The following is a 27,689-nucleotide window of genomic DNA, read 5'->3' as shown; positions in this document are numbered from 1 at the left end:
ACGCCATCTATCCAATGAGTGCTTTGTAAATCACATTATCAGGACTTACTTAAAGTGTTACCCAAGATTTCCTATGGAGGAGATTGGTGGCACTGCCATATGCCATCTTGGGTCTGAGCCAGAGACACACACTGGAAGTCTTTTACATTCCAGCCGTCTCCTCCTGCCTGGCAAAAGGAAAAAAAAAAAAGCACACTTTGTATGTGGCCTAAGTGGGCAAGTTATTTGTACACAATGGGAAGTTGAAATTTCATTTCCACATGAAATTAGTGAATAATGCCTTTCAAGACTCGTTGAATAAGCATGCCCAAGACTCCGTCAGCATCAGAAGTCTGTTCGGGACGCCCACCATCTGGATGGAAATGGAATGAATCAGTTATCTAGCTACTTTGGTAGGGGGTGGGGGGTGTCGGAAAGTGGGGTGTGGCCAAGGGGATGTGTCTGGATGCTGTACCGAGTTTTTGGATATTTCCTCAGGACTTTGATGCAAGCCAGGTCTGTCTCTGTCAGACTCCATGCAATTGTGCACTGGGCTAACACTCTATACCACAAGCATATGCTCTTTGATCTCTGCATGTCTGACCAACATGTATGTGCTTAGTACTTTTATGCTACTGTCTTTACCTCACCACTATTTTTCATCCTAATTCCCAATACGTCCCCCATTCCTAAGGATTGGATTTGGGGATCTCACAGATTACGTGGCTTATGCCCATGACCGTATCTCTCTAACTAGAGAGTATATAACTGTGAGGCTTCATTCTCAGTGCAGTGAGAATAAATTTTGTAATATTTTTCTAAAATTTATATTTTTTTAAGTTCTTGTATTTATCTTTTCATCTAGCTTATGTACCGCTACCTGGATGATAAGCTGTGATTTGGGGAAAAAAAACTTCTTACTTTATTATTTTGATAGCACCTTTCGATGAAGTAAGTCAGGATTATCTTTCAATAGAAGACATAGGTAATATGCCCACATATAATAATTAAAGTTCAGACGTGGAAACCAGACCAACAGAAGCAGATGGAAACATCTCCCAGGTGAGTATGAATTTTTATTTGCAAAAAAATGAGGCTTGTGCTAGCAATCCATTATGCCTGATTTTGATCATTAAAAAAAAAAAAATGTGACTGAAGCCTGGGTTTGGCTTTGAGTGCAGATGAATAAGTTACATTCAGTGCCATTTACTATGCTTTGGAATTTAACACATGAACAAAGTCTGAATGAAAGGTGGCAGGGGTTGAGAGAAATTAGTTAATGGGCTGTACAGTGACTGGTTGGTTTGAAAACTTAGGTGATAGCAGGAAAGTCGGACCTTCACTTCCCTGCACTGTGACTCTCAACTAGAAGAGAGGACACGGGAAGAAATGAATTAGCAGAAAGAGTTAGAAACTTGGAGTTCTACAATTGAGTGGTATGCTGTTTTAGAGAATGTTTTTAAACCTGGGAAGTGTGTTTGGTGTGCTCTTACACTGTGTTCTCTTACGTTGCCTGCTCTTACGTTGCGTGCTCTTACGTTGCGTGCTCTTGGACAGCCTTTTCACTCAGAGTTGTAGAGACCTCCAGCTGGAGTTCATCAATCTTTTGCAGTCTGAGGCACTCACTCAAACTGCCCATTTTGCTGGGATTTAGCTTTGTAACTTTACAGTGTGATCCATACATGGGAGTTAATTTTGAGGCAGCTGCTCATTGAAAATTCCTCTTAGGACTTTTAAGCAAGGTTATTTTGAACATGACAAAATGTGATACATTGAGTGGGCTTCAGTAGGTGTATTTGACTGATTGATTGTTCGGATATAAAAGGCTGTAAGAATCTGATGTAATCTGTTTTAGTGCTTTTAAAATAATTTTTTATTAACAATATGTACTTATGAGTCAGTGTGATATGTATATATTTATGTGTGATATCTTACTATGAACATAGTTGTGGGGCACCATGATATTTTGATACATTCTCTGCAATTTGAGTTCATTGGCTAGAACTCTAACTGCCAAAGAGTCTAGGAAATTATTAATCTCTCTCCAAGAGAGAGGAGTTGAGTAAATCTCTACCAATTATAGATACATGCATTTGCATAGAATTTCAATTCAGTATTATTGATATGTGTATTAGATATAATATATACAATATCTGGTTTGCATTATGCACCCATGTATATTCTATGCCTCATCTGTGTAAACTATATGCACACCAAAGACTCTTGTGAATCAGCCCTGGGGATAAACTAATGTTTTCTGAAACGTTGCGATTGTAACTTACTTGCATATATGCACATGTGTATATGTGTATGCTCATGCATGTATGTATGCACATATGTGTGTATGTATACACATATATATAGCATGCACACACATATGACAGAGTCACATTAGTAGCAGCTCGAGCTGGCTCAGATTTTACTACATAGCCCACTTAGCCTTGAATTTACTTTGTACCCCAAGTTAGCATCAAACTCATTTTTCTGCCTCAGCATCCTCCATTCTGGGACTGCAAGTGTGCACTAACACACCGAAACCAAGTCCTTTATTTTCAAACAATTGATTTCCTTTGCTTTTTTTCCTGTGATTTAAGAATCCATTTCTCTTCTCAGGGGCCCTGTGTGCAGGGTCCTCATATATGCTGTCTCCATTTTCTAGTTGATTCATCAACCTCACCCACGTGTAACTTCAGCTCCTGCTGGGGAACACAATAGACCTTCAGAGGGGCTAGGAAGTTTATTCATGGATGTCCCTGTGTCTGGGCAGAAATTATATAAGGGATATTCTGACTGCCTTCAGTCTCCAAGGAGCTGTACTCCCAAGTGACCACTAATGCCTCAATCTGGAGTTGCTGTTCCTCATGTCACCTCCTTCTCGCTTCTCATTAACTTCCTGTCCTCAGAAGCACAAAAGTAAGACATTGTATTCATGTGTACATGTTTAGGCAGTAGGCACTCTTTCCAAACCTTCATCTCATTGGTTCTTGTGTGTGTGTGTGTGTGTGTGTGTGTGTGTGTGTGTGTGTGTGCATCTGTGTGTTTCTGTGTCTGTCCATGTATGTGTGTCATGCATACTTGAGTGTTTACATGTGTTTACATGTGTGTAGGTATGAGACGAGGTGTTCTGGTTCATTTTTGTCAATTTGATACAAACTAGAGTTTTCTGGGAAGAGGAACCTCTATTGAGAAAACACCCCCATCAGGTTAGCAAGGACAAGTCTGTGGGGGCATTTTCCTGATTAATGTTTGACATGGGAAGGGCCAGCCCACTGAGGGCAGTGTCACCACTGCACATATGGTCCTGAGTTGTATAAGAAAATAGTCTGAATAAGCTAATAAATCACATTTCTACACGGCTTCTGCCTTGGTTTCTGCTTCCAGGTTCCTGCTTTGGTTTTTATCAATGGATTGTGACCTAGTCTATATAAACAAAATACAAACTTTCTCACCAAATTGCTTTTCTTCCTGGTCTTTAAGATGCAATAGAAAACAACTAACATGGAGTATGCATGTTTATATATGCATATGTATGTAGAGGCCAAAGGTATAGCCCATATTACTCTGCTTGGACTATTGATCTGAAACTCATGAAGTACGCCAGGCTGGCTGGCCAGTGAGCCCTGGGAACTTGCTATCTCCTCAGTAATCCTTGTAATCCTCAGGGATTACAAGCTCATACACCTTCATACTGGTTCTGGGGATCGAATTCAAGTCCTCATGCTTGCATGGGCTTGCTATCTCTCAGTCCAACTTGACTTTGGTCGGTTAGTAATGCAAGGACAAAGGTAAGAGAAACAACTAGCATAAACCAGCCTACAGGGGAGTCCCTCTTCCTCCCATGAGGATTTGAAATCGTCTCATTATCATTCGAGGGTTTCTATTTACTAGAGATGGATTGATAAAGGATGCCCAAAAGGACTCTGAATGTTGATATTGAGTCTTCTTTTATAGTTGTTGTCAGAGCTGCAGTTTTAGGTTGTAACATTTTATTCCTTAAGCTCTCGATTATTGAGTATCATGTCTATTTATGTGTAGTCTTCTAGGCATTGAGCATCAGAAAGGCTGTCCCATCCTATCTTCTGTCCTGTTATTGTTATTGTTGTTGTTAGTTTTATGTTATTGTTTGGTTACTTTAATCTTACACCTCTCTCTCTCTCTCTCTCTCTCTCTCTCTCAGTGTGTGTGTGTGTGTGTGTGTGTGTGTGTGTGTGTGTGTGTGTGTGTGTGTTGGGAGGGGATCCAGATCACTCTTCTGCCCTTCTACCTTATTTATTGGGGCAGAGATGTTCAACCAAACCTAGAGACTTCTAGTGAGGCTGGACTCGTTAGTGAGTTTGTTCATGGAATTTCTATTCTTTGACTTCCAAGGTTGGAATTGGCTATCTTGTCTACCTTGCATTTATGTTGATTCTCGGGGTTCTGATCTCCAGTCTTAGCCCTGTCTTGCAGTTTTTTGATGCCCTGGTCTAGAACAGAACTAAAGTAATATTTGTGGAATTAATGAACTGTCTATGAACAGGTACACCTTGTACAAACGATTTTCAAATATCTTAATGTTCCCTTAAATTTTAAATCTAATATTTTAAGAACTGTGACCTTTCAGTTTCATATATCGTCCCATTTTTTTTAGTTCTAATATTTTTATAGAATAAAGTAAATGTGTATCTAGGCACTTCATTCTGAAATGGTAAAATCTGAATTGAGTTGGTTCGAACCAAACTTTACTTTGTCACACATATAAAATAAAAATGTAGATTTATCTATGCCTAAAAATATCACAGTATTGAGAAGGGTATCTGGACAGAAAGCCATTTGCAGTTGGCACATGTTGGCCAAGGGAAAATCAGTTTTCTCCAATGCACATTCACTGTGTATGCCAAAAGCACAACAGAGTGGGCCCCACACCCAGTAGTAGCCGTCCACGTGGTTGTCTTCTTTCTTTCTTTCCTTCTTTTTTTCCCTTCTTTTTGTGGACTTTTTGTTTTGATTTCTTACATTTGGGCAATTTTGTCTTTTTAGCGTTTTGCTTATTTGTTTGTTTTTATTTTTATTTTTTTCTCTTCTGCTTTTCTTTCCTTTTTGAGAGACATGGGGGTGAGGGAGCATTAAGTTCAATGGGAAGGGAGGTAGGAAAGTTCTGGGAGGAGTTAAGGGAGAGGGAAACCATGATCATGAGCCTCAGGCTTTCTATCTGATAGAGTAGATCTTTGATGATGATCTAAAGTCCCTGTACTTTTCTGTGTGTTTGTGGCACTGGCACCTCAGTTTGCTACCACTGAGCTGCATCCCATTCTAACACCAGCATGCCTTATGTCTGATTATAAATATCTTCTTCACAATTCTCACTTCTAATTTATCGTCTTAATCAATACACTATAATGAAATGGTGTTTTTCTACTTGTCTCGCATTATATATAATAGACCTTTTCCTTCTTGTGCTTTCTCAGAAACATTTGGACAATCACTTTTAGGTTTAGTAAAACTCCTTGTGTTTCATATTGTTCTGAGAACATCATACCTGCATATAATATGTTTCGAATAAGCATATCCCCATATTCCCTCCCCTCCAAATCCTTCCCTATTCCCCATACTGTTTTTTTTCTCTCTAAACTTCATGTGCTAATTTTAAAATTACTCAGTGCTGCCTGTATGGACATGAGTATGGGGCTGTCTACTAGAGCATATGTAGTCTATCAGAGCTCATATCCTAGAAGGAAACTGACTCTTTCCCCCCTTAGCATCCATCAGTTGCCAATCCTTCATCTGCCAGGGGTACACCTTTGTTACTCCCTGCTGGGATTTTGACTGGCTATCTCTTGTGCCTGTCATGTGCATGCTGTCACTGTCATTGTCAGTTTTTATTTCAGCAGCCTTGTCCTGTCTGGAAAGCAGTTTCAATGATGTCCTCCACTACCCCTAGCACTCTTCCATGGTGATCCCGAGTCTCAGGAGGAGGGGATTTGTTATTTTTTGCCCCATTTGGAGCTGACCATTCCATGGTCTTATATTCTTTGAGCGGTTAAGGAGCTCTGTATTAACCAGCACCTACCGTAGAACGAAGCTTCTCTGATGAAGTTGTGCGATTCATCAGTCTAATCTTAGGGGACAATTTAATACTGTGTCTATTTAGCAGAATAGTAGTATAGGTTCTCCTTTGGGACCTATGTCCTATCCTTTCATGGGTTTTGCTTATTAACCTACATTTTTATAGACGCTAAAAACAATCAGTAAGGTACATACACTCAGGGCTCATAATACATAATAGTTAAATTTGCTAAAGTCACCTCCGATAACTGAGTTAACAAAGCAACGAACCCTTGCTTCTAGGGAAATGCTCTAGTCACAGTTGATTCAGCCAAATATTGGCCTTTACTCTAGTTTGAGTTTTTGTTTAAAGATGACTTACTTAATACACACTGTTGATTTGTTAGTATTAAGTCTATAGCAACTATACTGCAACCAAGACGTGAGAGTCAGAGCCATTGCAGTCAGTGATGTTACAGAAGGCATGTGCGTGCCAACAATACACAGTAGAGAGCACATGTATGCAATGTAATATTTAATATTATAAATATTGTAAGACATATGTAAACATGTTTACATAATTGGGTTGTTCAAGAGACCAAAGCTCTCACTACAAATTCCTGTTGATTCTGAGAGACGGAGAGCATGTCCTTGTTTGACTTTTCAGCTGGGAACATGTACCAAGCCCTTCATGCCTTCACTGTTCCTCCTGCAAGACCCCAGGGAAGCATGAAGATTAGTGATCTTGATGTTGCTCATTTCCTTTGTCCAGCAGGTAGACCAATCAATAAACGTGGGCTATGTGAATAATGAGGTTTGACTAAATCATCACTGAGATGGAAAGTGAAGTCAGGTGAACTTGAGCTCAGAAAGGATCTATCAAGCAGCTCATATATACATCACAGGATGTGCCCTATAACTCTTGACTGATGCTCCTAATTGTTGTTTGACCTTAAGGATGTCCCTTGATATCCATCTAAAAGCTTGCCTTAAGAAGCTTAATTGCTTACTGTGCATAAATCTGTTCACGATACCTTGGTTCTCTCTTTAACACTTGGCCATTCTTCAAAAAGGCAAAGTTGGTCCTTCAAACTTCCAGGAAAATGTATGGGCAGTAAAATTTGATTTTGATTCTTCTTTTGCCTACCTCTAGGACAAGTTGCAGTTTCCTGTTTTATTTTGTAAAATAAAAGCCATACTTTATGTTATGTATGTGCGATTTGCATATTAAATTCAATATGACAAACAGGCTCGGTAACTACTCCTGTCTAGTGTCTGTTGCCAACAGTCAACTGAATTAAAGTGAGCCCAACTGTCACATTCACTGCCTCAAAGGAGTAAACCATGCTCGGTTCTTTTGGAATACAAAAACAGTTCTGCTGTTGCCATACCCAGAAGGTTAAATTCACATATCCACCAGGAAAAAGTGTCAGTACCTGTCAAGTGGTGATGATTATATCTGTTCACAGGTGGCCTGCCTTGCCACTGTGTCCCCACAGTCTTAAAATGATGGCAGGCTCCAAAATGTGTCCATTGTCAAGTACGGTTTGCCTTAAGAGCCAACACCTTGTTATAATTCAGAGAAATGGCCTCTGTACATTTGTGTTTAGGTGTATGTCACTGTGGCTGCTTGAAAGGGAACTCTGCCTTTTCCCCTTTTAGGGGACGAGTTGGAGCTTTAATAATGCAGTGTCCGTCAAAGCACAAAGGCTTATGGCTGCTGCACAGCTGTGACATACTAGGTTCCTGGGTGATGACAATATTGAACTCTACCAAGTTCTCAGGGAGAGCTGTGAAGTACCTTATCAACTTGTCCTTGATGAGTAAAATCCTCAGCAGTCCAGAGCACTTTATGCTACATATCTAAACTGATGACAGGAAACACCTGTAGCCAACAGTTTGAAAGTTTCCACAAATCATGTGTGTATGTCTACATATGTGTATATATATATATATATATATACATATATATACACACACACACACATATACATACACATATACATATACACATCAACAAGGTGGCATTGAAAATACTTGAACCAACTGAGCATTGGTCGTATGGGTCAAGGGAAGCTTTTACAAACTCTAGCTTTTGATGGGCAGGAGCTCTGACTGAGTCCGTCCAAGACTGGGTTTCCACAATCTTGAGTCTGCTCTATTGATTTGTAATAGGTCAAGGACTGTCATGTTGAAAGAGGGATTACAAAGAATTATATTGCCATCTTTCCCTCTCCTTCCTTACAACCTTCCTGTCACAATCTTCCACCCCAGCCACACATTGGCTCAGGCTGAGTTTCACAGTGAGGTTTCCCTAGTGAGAGACTGCTATCCTTTCTTGGACTCATGTAACAGAAAGCACGGGCCGGTTGAATAGATTTTTGTGCTGCTGCTTCTGCGAATGCTTATCTTGTTCTCCGACTGCTTTGTAATTGTTATTGCTTTGAGGACCCCTTTCTTTCTCATCCATGGACTCTGATTATAGAGGAGACTTTTCCTTCTTTTTTTCTATTGAGGTATATTTTTATCAGAATGTTTTTCTTCCATTTCATAAATAATGGTATTATTAGACACAGGACAAAGCTCTCCCAGCCCGAGCCAAAAGAAACAATACGATGAGCTTGGGCAGGAGTGGGGGTGGTGTGGGTGGGGGTGTGTGTGAGCGACACTAGGCAGTTATCTCAGCTTCCTTTCTGGCCTTTAATCAATGCTTGAATTCTCTTCCAACTTCCTTATCCATCTTTTGTGAGCCCTGTTTGTGAGTTTCCTTCCTTTCTTCCCTTTGTTTTTGTGACAGTGGTTCTGGTCCTTTAATTTGTCAAGGTGTCACACTGAACAGGCTGACTGTATTGAGTGTAGAGAGAGACACTGCCCATGTGCCAGAGTGTCTGTTGAGGGGTTTTCTTTTCCTTGCAGTCTAATGGGGACATTGCTCACATTTTGGGTTTTGGTTCTTGGCAGTGCTTTAGTGCCTAACATTGTCAAAAATGTTTCCATTTTTGTTTTCTCCATATGGATTAGGAAACTAGCCAAAGTGGTCCATCCATTCCCTTAATGGAATCCCTATGTATGTATTTATGTATGTATATATGTATGTATGTATGTATTTATGTATTTATGTATGTATGTATTTATGTATGTATGTATGTATTTATGTATGTATGTATGTATGTATGTATGTATGTACGTACGTATGTACGTATGGCAAATCTGATAAATCTGTCCATCTCTGTCCATCACGGCAGTCTCTTACTGTTGGAAGGTTCATATAAGAACAGCAATATGCAGAGGCAGATTTTTTTAAGGTGTGAAAATTCCTCCCAGGAGCAGACCCAGGGGGCCTTTCATAATCTGCAGAATGGCAGCAGCTGCATTTGGATCACAGCTTCCTTCCCTTCCACAGGAAAACACATCTTTCCTTTACCCATGTAGTTACGGGAGGTGATTTCATATGAAGGCTTGAGAAGGGTTGGGAATATCTCCATGCTGAGGAACGTAGAGAAAGGAAATGATAAGTCTCCCCAGTATCTGGGAAAGGGACAGATTTACAGATCATTAAAATAATGAGCTTGGAGAGTGATGCATTTTAAAGTTGTACTTTATAATTTTAAATGTGTGTATGTATGCACACATGCATCTGGATGCCTGTAGAGGCCAGAGAAGAGTGTCAGATTTCCTAGTACACACTGTTTTGAACCGCTGACATATGTCCTCTAGGAAAGAGGTGAGGACTGTCAACTACTAAGGCATCTCTCCAGTCCCAGATTGAGTTTAATTTGTCACTCATGGCGACTGTACATTTCTTCCTGAAGACCACCCCTGTCTTTGGGGTGTTGTCATTGTACTTAGATATGAGAATCTTTCTCACCATGGCTGCTTAAAAAAAGATAATGAGTTATTTACTTTTACCACAAGTAAAATCCAAGTCAATCTCTTAAAACGTTTTTGTTGATACATTTTATCTTTGGCATTTTCATACATGTATATAGTAAAGTCTGGCTCCTCCCCACAGCGTCTTCTTAGCTCCTTTGCATGCCTGCTACTGTTCCTTCTCTACTAATCTCATCACTGTATTTATGATTGTAATTATGATTTTTTTGTGTGTCCCACAGCATTTAGTAGAAGGTTGTCTGTATATAACCATGGGTTTTGATTTGGAATTATCCAGTAGACCCTAAGAGACTCTCCAGTAGATACACAACTGGAAACTATGCCTTCCCTTCTAGCAGGATGTATTAGATGTCAACAGTTCAGCAGTTGGTGGTAAGAGTTAATGGGGAAGGCACTCATGAGGGCCTTTCTACTTATTGTTGGACAGTTGCTGAATAAGACTTTTCCATGGGAGGAATAACTTGGTGTCTGTTTATGTATACTGTTTATATACTTTAGATAAGACTTCCTTCTGATATAGCCCACCTTTGCTGCTTCTGATAGAAGTTTTAATGAAGCCTAAATTACCCTTCTGCTTTTTGCAAATGGGCAAGGTTGCGACCCATCAAAGTGTCAACTACTATGAGATGAGTTTATGGATCAGATATTTAACATATTGATAGGTGGATTCTCATATTTCTATATACTTTCCTTCAAACATCAATTACCTTTAGAAATAGAATGGTTTGGACCCTGTGTGATACTTCTTGCCTGATCAGTTGTTTTCTGTTGTAATCGCTCATGGTTTGACCATCAAGATGGTTATTCTCTTTGCTCATTTATTTCCTCATATTTAAGTATTATAATCAGAGTGTAAGATGTCTTTAGATCCTTATCCTTATCTGGTATCACGAATTCCTTTTTTTTTTTTTTTTTTTTTTTTTTTTTTTTTTGAGCTGAGCACTGAACCCAGGGCCTTGCGCTTGCTAGGCAAGCGCTCTACCACTGAGCTAAATCCCCAGCCCACAATTCCTGAGCTTCTTTTAGGTGGCCCACAATTTCCTTCCTTTGAGTTTCAGGGAACTTAGCATCTACCTATTACAATAGGTCCAAGTTGCAGTCCAGAGTCCACTAAAGGTAAGTATGCAGAACACACATTGATAAGGTGATCCAGTGTAAAACTCACACATTAGCAAATGGGCTACATAAGACCCTGTCTCAAAGCAGAAGGAAAAACACCTCTCATTTAATTACTAGCACAAATCTAGGAGTAGTAAAGACCATTAAGTCACAGAGAAGTACACGAATAAGGAGAGGTACCTGTGTCCTGTTAAGCAACAACCCTCTAATCACAATGACTGGAAATTTTATCTAATGTTTACCCAATTTGGTTTGTATGATGGTTCTTCTATTCTCCATAGTATATTTCTATCCTAACTTCAGTTCATCTCTGGCCTTCATACATACATATGTGTACCTGTGTGCACATGCACTCATGCACAAATGCTTCTCCATTCCATGCACATAAACACATGCATACATATCCGCGTGCGCGCATGCACACACGTGCACACACACACACACACACACACACACACACACACACACCAGAAGTTCTAGATGTTTCCAGGGCTAAGGTTCCATGCACCTGTGGAGATTGAGCCATGGTGTTGTTTGGCTTCACCATAGCTACTTTTAGTTTCTTTAAGCAGGACTGGCTAACTGTATTGAGTTATTTAGATTAAGAAACCCATAGCTTTCCAAAAATTATGATTGTTTTGTCACATGTGCCTGGTTGACTTTAGTGTACTGCAGCCTTGATGTTTAAAAAATAGATTGGGCTTTTTTCTAAAAATACTTCCCTTCTTCTTCTGATCAGGATTCAATATGCCCTTTGTAGAAAATGTGTTTGCTTAGAACACCTGTTAAGTGTACCAAACTCTTTACATGTACCAAGGTGGAGTATCCTTTACCAAAAATGCATGGGTAAAAGATATTTTCAGACATCGATATATTTCAGATTTTTTGGAGTTTTCCCAGACTTTACCCTTTGACCGCCTCTAATCTGAAGTATTCTGGACTTAGAAAGTGATAGATTTGGGGTGTTTTGATTAGGGAGGTTTATCTTATATTCAGAGATATGAATTGCATATAAATGAACACAGTGGGTAGATTTCCCCCTGAAATGTGTTGGTTTGCTAGGGATGGCCTAACATGGTGTCTCAAACAAGAAACCTTAAACCACAGAAACGGATTGCCTTACATTTCTACAGCCTTGAAAGCCAAGATCAAGACTGGGCTGGATGAGCTCATTCAAAATGCTTTTAGGATGTGTTCTGTGCCTCTTGTTGAGTTCCTGAAAGTTTGTTGGCAATTCCTGTCTTTCAGAGGCTTGCAGAACCACCACCCCAGTGCACACACACTTCTTAACATGCCACTTTTCCTGAGAGTGTGCGAGGAAGTGACAAGTGTTGGGGGGAGGGCGGCAATGGGGGGAGGGTGCGGAGGGGAACACCCATAAGGAAAGGGAGGGGGAGGGGGATGTTTGCCCAGAAACCGGGAAAGGGAATAACACTCAAAATGTATATAAGAAATACTCAAGTTAAAAAAAAAAAAAGATATCCCTGTTCTGTAAGACCTGCATTCTTGCTTAAGATTCATTCCAAGGACTTTGTTTTAATGTGATCAGCTCAGTAGACCTTCATTCCCTGTCTTTTAAAAGATCAACTTTGAAGCCTTAGGTTAGGACTTCAAATCACAATTGTTACGTGGATGGAATGTTTCAGTCCATGACACTGACTGTACACGCACACACTGTACCTTTCTGGGACATGCTTCAGAGCACTCAGTGAACTCTTACTCTTCACTGAATCTTTCTCAGAGTAGAGCTGAGTATCTCTATCTCGGTAGGCAGTCTACTCTAGCAGTGAATTCACAGTATTCCCAATCTTGCCTAAACATGACCATTCTGCTAAGAATCCACTCTGAGACCATGGCTCACTATGCTGGTGAAGGGAACTTTGTGTACAGACTCTTGTTAATGTCCATCAGAATTTCAGTCAATGTCCTGAAGCCTTTTCATTTCAAAACTCACAAGCCTCCTTGTCCTGAGGCTACACAGATGGTTTGAGTCTTTGCATAGACACCATCTCCAGCGCCTTCAATCAAAACAGGGCCAGAATGAAATTTCAAGGCTATTGATAGTTGAAAGCCATGGCGAACTCAATTAGTTGTCACATAAGGGCTGTTTTCATGTGTGAGGAGACACCATGTGTTTTCCTGAAGAAGTCCCATTCTTTTTTTCAGCTACATACAACCCATCAATCTGCATATCGTCAGAACCAAGGGAAGATGGCTGAACATCACGGGACACAGTTTTATTAGTTTTATTTGATTTCTTTTGAGTAGAATTTCAATATTAAAAAGAAATGGGATCCTTGAGAATGTAGGGACGTCCAGGGTTTTTTTTTTAATATTTAAACATAAAAACTCTTGTCTACATATAGCATTTTACATAAGTAAAAGTTAATGGAAGAAATTAATTTGTTTTCCAATGTTTCATAAACTTGCATATGTCTTTATTTGAAATTATTGGCCAGAGTTTGCACTCCAGGGAGATCAGTATAACAGTTAGTAAAAGTAACTTGTATCTCCAAGTGTGGTGGGTTTTCTCTTGTATGCATTTTGCAGGCTCATTGGTAAGAGATTTGTACTCTACCCCAGAAAGAGATATGGGAGGAAAGAGTAGTATCACACTTATTCTTTATTGTGTTATAGGAGGCCCATTTAAAGTTATCAAACACTTCAGCATAAACAGCACATGTTATTCTAGGGAAAGATAATAGATACACGTGGAAAAAAAAGGAGAAAATGAAGAGGGACAAATTAATTGCATCTTTAAAAAGTGACCAACCAGTGTGCTGGCGCTACCTAGGATGTACAACGTTCTTCTTGTGTGCTCACATTGGCACAGTTGTTGAACTTTGAGGCATAGGGTTAACTTCTTTGTTCTGTGGTTTAGGTGGGTGTGTGCTTATATGTGTGTGTTTGTCTGTGTGTCATTGTGTGAGGCGTGCGCATGGGTACACAGGAATGTGTGTGCCTCTTGTGGGAAGCCCAAATGTCAACAGTCAATACTATGCATCTTCTTTGATACATTTTACACCCCCCACCTCCACACACTCTTTTTTTGAAACAGGATCACTACCTGAACCTGGAGCTAATGGATTTGGCTAGACTTACTGGCATGAGCTTCAGGGATCCTCCTGTCGCCACCCTTCCCTACCCACAGTAGTAAGATTAAAAGTACCTTTTATGTGGGTGTTGTGCCCTGCACACTTAAATCGTGTAGCTCTAACCCTTTAGCCTCTCAAGGCCTTTTAGGGAGGGGAAATGGATAAGTAGAGAGTGCTGATATCATAGATGATTCCGTGGAGAGCTGGGTGAGTGAGTTAATCAATGGGAATGTAGGTTTTATTTGCGTCTGAGGTCTTGGGAATGTAAGAACAGTTTTTGGAGAATGACTGATTATATGGGATAAGGAGTTTTGTGTGTGTGTGTGTGTGTGTGTGTGTGTGTGTGTGTGTGTACATATGGAACTTAGAGGAGCTATCATTTCTCAGATACTATCTGCCTTGTCTTCTATTAAAGGTCTCTCACAGGCTTGCAGCTTGCAGAGTTGGCTTTGCTGGCTGTCAAGTGAGCTCCAGGTATCTACCCAGCTCTGTGTCTCCAGGGCTCGTGTTTGTAAGTATGGGTTCCTGTAGCCAGTTTTGTTTAGGTAGGTTCTGGAGATCAAACTCAGGCTCTCATGTACCAAAGAGCTATCTCACCAGCTCCAAGGAACGCTTGCCATATTTGTTATCATTAAAAGGCAAGCCACTAAATTGTAGATTCCTGGTTTTTGTTTTAATTTATCTATTCATTCCAACTCAGAATACTCTTTGGGATGAAACATCTCTAGATTTGGGAGGAATGGAGGCTACAACTTTACTAGCAAACTTAATGCCATTAGATGCTTGTTTGCTCCTGAACCAGGGTGTTGAAATCAACCTGTTGAGTTACTCAGTGACTGGTACACAATGTTTGCAAAAGTCTACAGATTTTTAATAGCCCTTAACTCACTAACTTTTATGTATCATAAATGTAAACAGATTCTCCCAACATGGAATGAAAGTGTGATTTGTGGTGCTTTAAAAAAGAATTTAGGATTGATGAAGTGAAAAGGTATCTGTAGAGTTTTCTTTAGTCTGTGCTGTGCCTTATAAAAGTTTGTTTACAATCTGTTCTCTCCTTCCATATCTGGAGAGATGCATAATGAGATGAAGCACTGGGGAAAGGCTAATTAATTTAGCCTTGACTCAGGGAAAGCTGTCACTGGTCTCCCCATCTGCCCTAGCGACAGGTGCGCCTGCCTCTTGGCATTGTCCTGCCCTCTGCAGCGGGTTACTCCCCAGGATGTCTGTGTGTGGAGATAATGGTCCTTGGACTCCTCGGGAGAGCAAACCTGTTCTCTCTGCACACATACCAGATCGCCACCGGGCTCCTATTCTTGGGTCTTCTATTCTTGGGACTCTGCTAGAAGCAGGGCTGGCTGATGATGAATTGAACTGTTCCCCCCAAGATTTTAGAGCATAACACCCCGCCTCAAGGCACAGATGAAAACAGTCATTTATCTAATTTCCCTCTAGGCATTTGGCAGTATCTTCATGGGGAAAATTAGGAAGAAGTGTTGATTGAAACAAAGCCCACAACTGAGCATGTGTGCATGTGTGGAATAGAATTTGCATTTTTCTTCTCCACTGCCGGGCACATTGGCACTTGGAATTTGGTGGTGCTGGTGGTGGTAGTGGTGATGCTGGTGGTAGTGGTGTGTGTGTGTGTGTGTGAGAGAGAGAGAGAGAGAGAGAGAGAGAGAGAGAGAGAGACTGACTAACTTCAGATGTTTTTCTATCTAGGTTTTTTTAAGACAGGCTGCTCACTGACCTAGAATTCCTGAAGCAAGCTACACAGTGAGTCCCAAGTTGTCTATATCCCCAGACAGGGTTTACAAATGCCTGCCAATATATTTAGCTCTAGAAGGATCTGGGTTTGAACTCAGGGCCTCATACTTTGTAGCAAGCACTTTACCAACTGAGCCATTTCCCAGCCTTAGTGTCTTCTTGATACACTCTACGAGTATTTCTGTTTGGTTCACGTTAGATTGCTCGAGAATGCATAGCATCCTTAGAAACGCCCGCTAACTCTCACAGAGGCAGTGCACACAGTAATGGTGGTTGTGAAAGCGCTAACGCTAATGAGTTTGATTTCGCCTTAATGTATATTCATTGGTATTTCATGTTTTGGACAGAATGGTATTTAAACTGCAAAGAAAATGGATATGAGAATATTTTTCCAGCCTGTGTGAACCTCTTACATGTTGCCTTGCAAGCATGAAGACCTGAATTCAGTTTCGAGAAGCCGTCAGAAAAGGCCAGGGGTTGTACTGTGTACTTGTCATCTCATCTCATCTCATAGCGGGCTAAGTCAGTGGTCATGCACAGTCCTAATGTACTTGGTAAATCTCCCGCTTCAGTGAGAAACCATATCTCAAAGAGTAAAGTACCACTGTCGGACCACTGGGTGTCTTGCTGGAAGGGTCATTTCTGTGTTTTGTGGGCTGCAAAAGACTACTGGTTGCTTTTTCCCCTTGGCAACTTGCAAAACACCTTTGGGAACTGAGAAGGTTTCCAAATCAGTTCCAGCTCAATTCGTCAAATCCCTCGGTCTGAAGAATGTGGTGTCTTCAACAGTAGAATTCTTACCTTCAAGTCCTGGGAAGCAACCTGATGCTACAGGAATAGGCTGTATTGTTTGGTGGAGTGCCTTCCTCCCCCAACCCCCACCCCCTGTGCAGTCTGTGTAGCACAGGAGGAGTTGCTTGGTGGTCAGGAAAGGGTAGAAATAATGCCAACAGAGTAATCATGTATGGAAAAGAAAAATAGAAGAATAAGTTATACGATAGCTGAAGAGTGATATCTGAAGTTGACTTCTGTTTTCCAAATGTTCAAGAACATGCAGACGTGCTGAATACACACACACACACACACACACATACACACACACACACACACACACACACCCCGACATACTGGATACACTCTCACACACTAAATATACGCATATTCACATTGAACACATACAGACATACATACTGAATGCACACACACATACAGGTACACAGTCTCACAACCTCACATGCTCAAACACACAGGATACACACACACACACACAAAGACAGATGTATATGCACACAGATGCACATACACAGACATAAGTAATGCTTTTAACTAAATGTGTGTATATCTATATCTATATCTGTTCTATGAATTTAGCGAAAAGTAATAACAGTCATGTTTAAGCTGTTGACTGGTGAGAAACAAGGCATCTGTCCTGTTTGCACATGCACCACATGGTTCATATGACTCGTGGGCATTACTTCATGTTAGTGTTCAGAAGGCCTTGGAGCTCTTGGACCATTCTCAGGATATATGGAGTTAAAGTTTTTATGTAGCCATGCTGTGGTGGTGTTTGCCATTTTTATTCTTATTCTGTCATGGTAGTGGCTTGGCAGAGGTTACTCCCATGTGACATCACGCATTACAGAAGCAAAGATGGGAGTCTAGGATACCTGGTTTTATTAATCAAGCAGGAATATTATTTGCTAAAGGATAAAGGTGTGGTGCTCATTTTATTTTATTTTTTTAAGTCACTCTTTATTGGTACTAGAGAGGGCTTGGTGGCTACAAACGTGCTGTTTTTGCAGACCTTCCGAGTCTAGCTCCTAGCACTCATATCAGGGACTCGTGACAGCATGTCATTCCAGCTCTAGGGGCTTTGAAACCCTCTGGCTTATGTCAATATCTGCATGTGCATCTACATTCCCACAAACAGACATTCAAATAAAAACAAGCCTTAAAAAAATCTGTGCTTACATCTAACAATTATATGTATATTTAGCCTATAATATAATTACAATTTTTATTGATTTATTTGAAACAGAGTCTCAGCACCCATTCTTCCTGCTCAATATGTGTATGAATTATGGATCCTTTTTAGAGAAGCTAATGACTAGTGAATTGTTTCTAGAGAATTCTGGAATCAACTCTGGTGCACCAGAGGGCCCTGTGGAACCCCAAATCTGTTCTCCACTCTTCACACACTGAACACGGCCCCCTATTTCTGGGCAGCTTCTTTTTGGGAAATATTTTGTCATCCCAGGAGCCTTGCAGGCGTTTTTCCAATGTTTAAAATTATCAGTGGTTTCAGTGTGTGTGTGTGTGTGTGTGTGTGTGTGTGTGTGTGTGTGTGTGTGTGTGTGTTTATGTATATCTTTACCTGGGCTTTCTTGCAGATCCGCCAGTGGTGTTCTGAAGACCCATGACTCACATTAAATAGTTCATTGTCCTTTATTACTATCTTGGGTTGAGGCCAGAGGAAGATGTTGGGTACCCTCCTTTGTCACTGACCTTCTTATGCTTGTCACACAGGGTCTTTCAGTGAACCTAGAGCCAGGTTGGTAGCCTGCAAGCCCCACTAATTGTCTACCCCCTGCCCCTCACAGCACTGAGGTGATGGGAACACATGTGGCCATGCCTGTAACACATGGATGTTATAGATTGGAATATGGGTCCACATGCTTGCATAGCAAGCACTCTTATGCCCTGTACCATCTCCCCAGGGGTTATATAAAAGGACTTTAGCACCCTGAGACCAATTCTCCATTTGGTTTAAAGTGTGTTAAGAAGACAGGATCTATTTCTTCCTGAGTTACACATTCCGTTTCGCTGAACTGAAAGGGAAGTGAGTGTGCTGTCTGATTCGTTGTGTATCTTTGACATTGTGCTTTGTCCCTGTTCTGAAGATAAGGATCCATGGCTTTTGATCACATGTCCCCAGGCATTGGGTTTGTAATCATAAACTCAGCACCAGCCTCATAATGAGCTCCCTACTTTGCAGCAGAACAAAATAGGGGCGCGTCATGAAATTGCAGTTATCTCTTGTCAGTAGGGGAACTAAACCCTTCAGACGGGAGCGTGAATGTACATTTGCTGTGAGGAGCTGAAAGGCAAGCATTCTTTGTTTGTTTAATATATATATATATATATATATATATATATATATATTTAACACAAAACTGTTTGTAAGAACCTTCAATTAGCATGAAAAGGAAGCCAGTCCCAACTGGCTTCTTAACCATTTTGGTACCAGTGTTTGGAGGCAAGTCTTGCCAGGATATCTAGGGCAAACCAGATTATTGATGAAAGAGACTAGGCTGTTTGTTTCTGGTACCGCAAACGTCACTGTATAGGGAGAGGGAAGACACAGCGTAGATGCTGCCACCTCTTCTGCAGCTTGATCACTTTCTCAGTTCTAATAGTGACTTCTCTTTTTCACGGAGAGAACAGGATTTAGTCTTTCTGTGGCAGTCATCTATTTGGTACTTCCCATTTAATCTTTTGTTAAATTCTAAATTAATGTATTAGTTAATTAAAATAGCACTATTCAAGGCTGAATTTGCATTCTAACTTTGCCTGTGTGAAGTAACTTTTCTTTTCCCCTAGAGTTGGTAGTTGTCTACATATTTATTGAGTCCCAACCTGTTACATATTTATTGAGTCCCAACCTGTGGTTTTGCAATGGTTGCTCTAACATATGCACTCTTCTGAGTACCTGCAGACACATAGGTTATTTTGATGCAGCCCTCCTTTGTGTATTTACTTAGGATCACAAAAGGATGTCCTCTGTCCTGTTCTATTACTGTCTGCCTTAATCTCTTGGGTCTGTCACTGAACTTGGATCTAGGATAGCAGCCAGCAAACCCCAGGGATCTTCCTGCCTCTGCCCCTGAGGTACCTTCAATTCCAGATCTGTGAATGACAATGCTAGAGATTTGAATTCATGTCCTCATGCTTGCCCAGCAAGTGTCTTATCCACTGAGCCATCTCTCCAACCCTACAACATTGGTTCCTTCAGTGGGGACATCATTCTGGATTGGACTCCTAGGAGCTGATTGTCAGAGGCTTCTTTTTTAAAGCAAGGTATCAATTTAAGCATTTCATATGTGTATTCAAGGTAGTTTATCATATTCACTCTCCAATTCCTCCCCTAACTTGTCCATCCCAGGTCTATTCCCCTACTGGCTCCTGTCTTCCCATTTTGATTCCTTTCTAAAGTTAGTACAGTTCTCAGACTTTATCAGAGAGGTCTCTTGGTGTGAAATTCAAACTGGTCACAGCACAGTGAGTGAGTGTCAATGGAGTACTGAGCCACCATGGGACACCCCATTCTTTCCCTCCCTCCCCCTTTCTCCCCTCCCTCCCCTCCCTCCCCTTTTTTCTCATGCACACTATATATTTGTAACTCACATACACGCATTCTTTTACACATACATATATTCTCTCCCTCCCTCTCTCTCTCTCTCTCTCTCTCTCTCTCTCTCTCTCTCTCTCTGTCTCTCTCCCTCTCCCTCCCCCCCTCTCTCTGTCTCTCTCTCCTTCCTTCTCCCTTCTCCCAAGATCTTTGTGAAAGAGGGGAAAGAAAATTATGATAGTCAGAAGCCAGGGAAGGCCAGAACAAAATGGTTTTTGGTGTGGGGGGGGTAAGAACTAGAAAACATAAGCCAGTTAATATTGCCGTATGCTGGAGGGAGGGGATCCTGTAGTGCTGTTGCCAGTAGATGGCTTCTGGGGTTCATGGCACCACACCCAGCTTTTCCCATGTGCTGTGGAATTCCAATTGAGATCCTCGTGCTTACAAGGCAAGCTCTTCATTGACCTACTTAGGCTAGAAAGTTGCTTTTGTTTCTTTGGTTTGTTGGTCAGATGTCTCACAGCCATTGGAGGCAGGAAATTCTCTCACCAACCTGGGGATGAAGCATACCCCCTCTACCCCGTGAGTTATCACAAATGTAGTGGAAGAGGAATCAAGTGCCACTCAAACACTTCATCTCACTAGAGGAGAATCGAGGGCAATCATCACTGAGAATGGGAGCTGGGTAGATGCTGCTAATTGCCTCTCTGTCATCCGTTCACTTTTTAAAAACCTGAAAAGCTGTTCAAAACGCATGTATTATCATAAGCATTCTTAACATTTTAGTGACTGTTCTTTATATTGGAAGTTGTAAGTAGTTATGAGGAATACAAAATGAATCCCATTATGAAGTACAAACACTAAGCCTAATTTAGCATGAATGTATTTATTGTGTGTGTATGTTTACGTGGAGGCCAGAGACTGGCTTTCAGGGGTTGTTTCTCTCTTTCCACATGTGGGTCCCCCAGGTAACAAGTCAATCTCAGACCCTCAGGTTTCCACAGCAAGCACCTTTACCTTCTGGGCCATCTCACCGACTCATGATCTGGTTTTTAAATCTTTATTTTTAAAAATTTCTTAGACTGTGAAAAATAATATGCAGTCTTTAGTTTAGACTTTGATGTAAGGAAACCCAACATTTGATCCTATCTTATCCCAACTCAGAGCTCAGTTGTCCACTTAGCCACTTTTACCCTATTTCCTCCTCCTCCTCTTCCTCCTCCTCCTCCTCCTTCTTCTCTCTCTCTCTCTCTCTCTCTCTCTCTCTCTCTCTCCACACACACACACACACACACACACACACACACACACACACACAGAGCTTTCAGGCTCATATGAGAACAGGCAACATTTCAAAAATGGTATAGAATTATGTTTTATTTGCTTTAAAATTCAGCTTTCTTATAAAGGGAAAAGAGCAAACAATTAAAAATCTATAAACAAAGTCAATGCAGAAGTAGTAATGAAACAGCCTCAGACATGAAAGTGACAGAGGATCTATGCAAATGAGGTCAGTGGAACACTTCTTAATCTAGCATTCCATATGAATTCCTCTATTATCAACTCCAAAACAAAAGAGCCAGTGTTGTGATGCTGGACAGAGACGATGCCCCAGTGACCAATTACTTTAAATATTTCATATTAAGTACGGTGGAGGGAAGGAGGGAATTAAAGGACTCGGCTCCTTTGGAGACCTCAAAAAATACTTCCCAGCCATTTGGGGGGTATCTCAGACCTGAGAACAGTCACTTGATCATGTGCTTTTGTCTCTCCAGGGAGAAGCTGGCTGTGGCCAGGCTGCAGAGAGAAGTTGCCCAAAGGACAAGCCAAGGGGCCATGGTGAGTTTTAGCTCTTCTCCCGCCCTTTGACCTCCCGTCCTGAGAGCTCTGGCTCCAAAAGCATTCAGCACCAGCAAGCATGTCGAAGCCAAATATTTACATGTAGTCAACTCCATGATCGTACCTTTGTAAATGATGTATTTATTTCAGTTTAGATAGCTTTGCCACGGAAGGCCAGAGAGACACAGACAGGCAGGCAGACCCCCACATCCAGATTTGAAATAACACTCAAATGTTCAGAGGGTAGAGGGCTGCACTTTGACGATCTGGATTGGATAGTCAGGCCAAGTCTGTAAATGTAGAAATTTAGATGTTTTTACATAAGTAAAGTTGAATATAACTCAACCCTTTCTGTTATTCGAAGGTAAACCAAATGCATTACAGAAAGAACCCCTGGGTGTTTTGTAATTGCCCTTTATTCTCTTCCTCCTGTGTCCTGTATTCACCCTGTCCTTTCTAGCTTGACTTCTTAGGAAAACTGATGCTTCCTTATGTTTCTGAATGGTTATACCCCCTTCCCCCAAAAAATCAATATGTAATTTTTGGTCCACCTAACCGTCATTTTATAGACCATTTTCTCCACCTGAGTATCTGCTAGGGTGTCACTGTAACATCCAAGGTGACTGTCTGGGTACCCAGGGAGCCTGTGTGTGAGAATTAAGTGCTGTTGTGATCTCTGAGAAAAAACTAGCACACTGTTCTTACTTTGCCCTCCTTCTGGCAAGACAGTAGCAGGTGTGTGAATCTTCAGCAGAAGATTCTATTCTCTATGGAAACGTAGTAGGGTGTTTGTTTGCAGCCCACAAAACCTGCTTCTATTTGATTCCATGAGAGCTAAGTTCATCCACCAAGAAGAGGAAGAAGTTTGTTAGAGTCATTGGTCCCTTGCTTCTCTTGATGGAGAGTATAAGAGCTGGGGCTACAGGCTAGATGCTGAATCTATCTGAAGTGCACAGGGAACCAGAAAGGTGCTGACCTAGTTTTGGGAAGGCAAATTACACCACTATGCTAGGAGTCAAATGTTCAAACAATTTGAGGCAGCCACACAGAAGTATCTTTGAGCAAGGTCTATGCAAGCAAGTTGGAGAAACATAAAAGTCTGAGTGGTAAACCATGCCTTCTGTAACTGGACAGCTCACTACGGTATAGACAGCTCTGGAGGCAGAGCAGAAGCCTAGTCATTCCTCAGGTAACTTTTCACTTGTGTTTTGAGGGTCGCTCACTGGCCAGGAGCTCACCAAGTGGGCTGTGCTGGCCAATCAGCAAACTCCAGAGATCTGCTTGACCCCACCTCCCAGACATTGGGATTATAAACACATCCCACCACGTTCTGGCTTTTAGATGGATTCTGGGATAGAACTCCCATGTGGGTCCTCACAGCTGCATATCAAGTATTAACCACATGAGCATCCTCTTTGTTCAAGAGGGTTTCATTTGTACTAAACTCTTTATTTTGGGATATCATTAGATCTACACAAACAGTACGTCTGAAGCCCTTCATCCACCTCCCCCGAATATCAACACCTTGTATGGCTGTGGTGCAGTCACCCTAGCAGAGAGATCAATGATTTTAGTTTAACAGAGAGATCAGTGTTGTTGGTTTACTGTAAACTAAATCCCAGACTTTACTAAGATTGCACCATGACCCATCTGTGATCTACAGTCCAGTGTAGGACTCTACATTTCATGGCAAAAGTTTACCTGTGAATAGCAGGAATGAACCCATTGAACCCATGTGTGCAGTGTGAATCATACACACACATGGAACGTGAACTCCAGCCTGTTGGTAAGGTGGTGAAAAAGGAAATCATGACATTTGTAGGAAAGCTGATACAACTGGAAATCATTATAATCCGGATACACAGATAAATTCCATTTTATTTTAAATGCAGAACCTAAGTTTAAAGGGGTGTGTGTCTGTGTGTGTGTGTGTGTGTGTGTGTGTGTGTGTGTGTATCTGTGTCTGTGTGTAACTGTATGCATGTTGTGAAACTGGAAAGGAGATGATGGTGGGGGAAAGAAGAGAGCTGATAGGGCAGGGAAATGAAACCATGTGCTAAGACAGTAGGAGGAGGAAGAAAGGGAGGGAGCCAGACAGAGTGGGGTACAAGCAAGGGGTGGGGTGGTGGGGAAAGGAAATGAGTAAAAGAAAGATAATAGCATAGTATGAAAGTGCTTAAACTCTACCACTTTCCCCAGTTGTAAATGAAGACTCCATAAACATTTATAAGGAATATTAGGGGGTTAGAGAAATATAACTCATTTATTAATTTGCTTGCCATGAAAGGCATGGGTTTGATCCTCAAAACCCATATAAAACCCTGGGTGTGCTTCTTCATGCCAGTAATTGAAACACTGAGGAGGTGGAGACAGGAGGATTGTTGAGTTAGAGTGACAAGCCATTCTAGCCCACTTGACCAAATTCATTAAGAGACTCTGTGTCAGAAGCGAAGGTGGCAATCTCAAAAGGGCTTAGCAGATGAAGGTGTTTACCACCAATTGTGACAACCTGAGTTTATCCCCAGAGCCCACATTGTATAAGGAGATCATGGACTCCCCCAACTTGTCCTCTGACCTCCAAACATGCACTGTAGCATACAAAGTGTCAATAATAAATGTAGTCATGGAAAGTTCTGGTGACTGATCTCTTGCCAGCGTTGAAGATGGCTGTCATTGTCGCTGTTGTAGTTTATGCGATAGCAGCTCTCTGTGATTTGCCTCTCCTTTCCTTTATGATAAAGATGTTGCCTGCTTATAATTCACTTGATACACACTTATACATCTGGTAGATTGGTTTGCCTATTTGAAGGAGTGACGCTGCTTTTCCTCTTCGTCCAGTTGTATATATTGATTTTTTTTTTAGCCCATATCTCAACACAATACGTGTGGCCAGTCCCCTCGACTCATTCATGTGCCACTCCCTTTAAAGAACGGTACCTTTGGATGACTGGAAACATGTCAATATTGGATTGTTTTTATTTAACATGAGTAGTTTCTATACTGGAAGAACTTTTCCTATTTTATGTTTATAAACATTATCATCTTTTCCTCTGCATGGAAAACGATGTGCTTAGGTCAGTGATCCACAGGTGCTTAAATATTGTCTGTTGTAAGTGTGACAGGTTGACATAAACAGTGTCAATATTCACGTGTGACAGTTAAAAATGATCTTCTTTTGAATTTCCATACCAAAGCTGAAAACCATTTTCCTCTATACATAAAAATCTATACCTAACTTTGGCATTTTAAAATACTTTAAAAATGTATTTTGTGTGTGTGTGTGTGTGTGTGTGTGTGTGTGTGTGTGTGTGTGTGTGTCTTCTTGGCACTGAGTTACAGGTGGTTATGAGCCACCAGTTCCTCTGCAAAAACAGCTGAGCCATCTCTCTAGCCCTGACTTTGAGTGTTGTCCTTTTGATCTATTTCTTTCTCCCTTAAAAACACTGGACTGTTTGATTGCAGTGACTGCCTAGTGAGACTGAACACCAGGCCATGTGGGTCTCCTGACTTTGTTGTTTCCTTGACTTCGTCACATCCCACGTCCCTCTGTTTCCCACACAGCAGTGGAGTCAGCTGGCCAGTTTTCTGAAGAAATGCCCCAAGGCTTCCTAGGAATAGCATTGAGTATTTAGATGATTGGGGACAGGAGTGACACCTGTGTTCAGTATCAGGGCTTTCTTTCAATATTTTAGCCATTGGCTCTTACTTTTGTTTTAATCCTGAATCCTAAAGAAAATGTTGACATTTCTTTTTTCAAGACTGCCAGCTAACCACACTAAATGTGGGCCACATGGTCCTCTTTTGAGTTCACCTTCTGACATTCATAGCTCTGTGGACCTGTGTGGGTTTGGGCACATGTCACCGTGAGACCCTGGCTCAGTTCTTTGTACCTCTGTCCTCACAGTCTAGTGGATGCCATGCCACTAGACCCGAGCATGTAAAGTCATGGCAGCATCAAGGGGCTGTTCCTGAGCTCTCCTGCTCCTGGGTATCTCAGGCATGGTTTGATCATTCCCTGGCGTCGCCTTCATATCCTAATTCTTTTTGCAGACGCCTGGAACTTTAATTCCCTTATCTTTTTCTCAAGATAAGGGAACAAACTGGGGCTTTATAGGCAGAAGCCAGACACAGCAGGGAGCAGCAGGAATTGGCCTCCCCACCTCTGGAAGGAAAGGTCCCTGCCAAAGCCATTGTTTTCAATTAGATAAAAATTCATTTGATTTGCACTGCAACATCATATTTGCCAGCCCTGCCCTTTGTTGCTCGATAGTGTGCAAATGGAGCTTACAGCCCTAAATGAGATATCAAGTTCAAATCTAGAGTAACTGTCTTCAGATCATTTCGATCAGAGTTAATGCTAGTTTCATTGATTTTAAGGAGCACTGTTGTATCACACATTTTTCCTGGGGAGATACAACAGAGTACCACATACACGCGCGTACACACACACACACACACACACACACACACACACCCCAGATAGAGTGCTCACATTCCAAGGAATGGGTATCACCAAAGTTCTTTTGGGATGAATTACAGGAATATGGATGAGGTGTTACCATAGGTAACCCTGTGTATCCAAATCTTAGCTTAGCAGAGCTGACAGCACATAAAGACTGGGAGTGTAGAACACACTGCAGAGCTTACAGGATGGAGAACATCTGTTCTAGGTGAGTCAGTTGGCCTAAGCTCTGTCCAGGGACTTTGGGCTGATCACTGAGCCTTTTATTTGCACTCTGGCTTGTCTGAAAACAGCTTTCAGCATCTTTATTGTTTACTCTTGGAGGGAAGGGCCTAGTGAATCTGATCAGTTTCAGGAACTTCCTGAAGCTATTTTTGTTGTTTATGTCTTAAGAAAATTTCCTGGGAGATGGAATGTTTCAATCTGGGAGGAAATTGCTACACAACAGGCAGAGAGAGAGAGAGAGAGAGAGAGAGAGAGAGAGAGAGAGAGAGAGAGAGAGAGAGAGAGAGAGAGAGAGAGCGCCAAGGTTATGTTTCATTTTTATCTAAGTGTGGTTAAGTTTCATTTTATCTAAGTGTATACTGGGAACACAATAGTGTATATGTGTGTGTGTGTGTGTGTGTGTGTGTGTGAATGTGGGTGTACATATTCATCCATATATATGCATATATATATATGCATATATATAATACAGATGTATATGTAGGTAGTTATATATGTATATTAATTCAAAATTCTTATGTGAAAGTAATGAATTCGCTGACAGTTATCCGTAGCAACTGTAATCACAAATTCAGTTTATACATAGGGCATCCTCAGCACACTTAATTTTCTATAAAATTATTGGTAGGTTAAGGAAACCACCCTTTTAAAGATAATTAGCAATTTGATTGGAAAATTCCCCTTTTCACCAAAGACTGGAATGCATGCAAATGGCACAGCAGCCATAGTTCCTGGCTGCCTTCCCTTCATTATTTCCTTTAGCAAGCACACCCGTGTGTACTTCAGAATACAGCAGCTGTTTCGTGTTCAGCAGCAAAGGAATGAATACGGGAAAGAAGGAAGAAGGAAAATAGGCACAAGTGTATATGATCATATTAATGAATTAAGCGAGTCTCAGAGGCAGCTGTGATGTTTTTCTCTGTCTCTGCGTTTTTGCTCC

The 27,689-nt window shown here is 41.2% G+C and overlaps 1 protein-coding gene across 15 annotated transcripts in view; it reads left to right on the top strand.

Annotated features, from left to right (window-relative positions):
- The window catches only part of Nckap5 (NCK-associated protein 5), a 913,274-nt gene that overhangs the window by 345,791 nt on the left and 539,794 nt on the right, over nucleotides 1-27,689 (top strand). For 13 of the 15 annotated variants that reach the window (XM_017599040.3, XM_039091169.2, XM_039091162.2 and 10 more), the window contains one exon: nucleotides 21,999-22,062. The exons of 1 other annotated variant lie outside the window; for it this stretch is intronic. In XM_017599040.3, the coding sequence (XP_017454529.1) occupies nucleotides 21,999-22,062 (64 nt within the window). Of the gene's footprint in view, nucleotides 1-472; nucleotides 1,042-21,998; nucleotides 22,063-27,689 lie in introns of those variants that run through there. One more of the 15 variants, XM_039091165.2, reaches the window with a different exon arrangement.

This window comes from Rattus norvegicus, chromosome 13 (genome assembly GCF_036323735.1).
Source record: "Rattus norvegicus strain BN/NHsdMcwi chromosome 13, GRCr8, whole genome shotgun sequence".
Lineage (NCBI taxonomy): Eukaryota > Metazoa > Chordata > Mammalia > Rodentia > Muridae > Rattus > Rattus norvegicus.
This window is presented reverse-complemented; position numbering and strand designations above follow the sequence as displayed.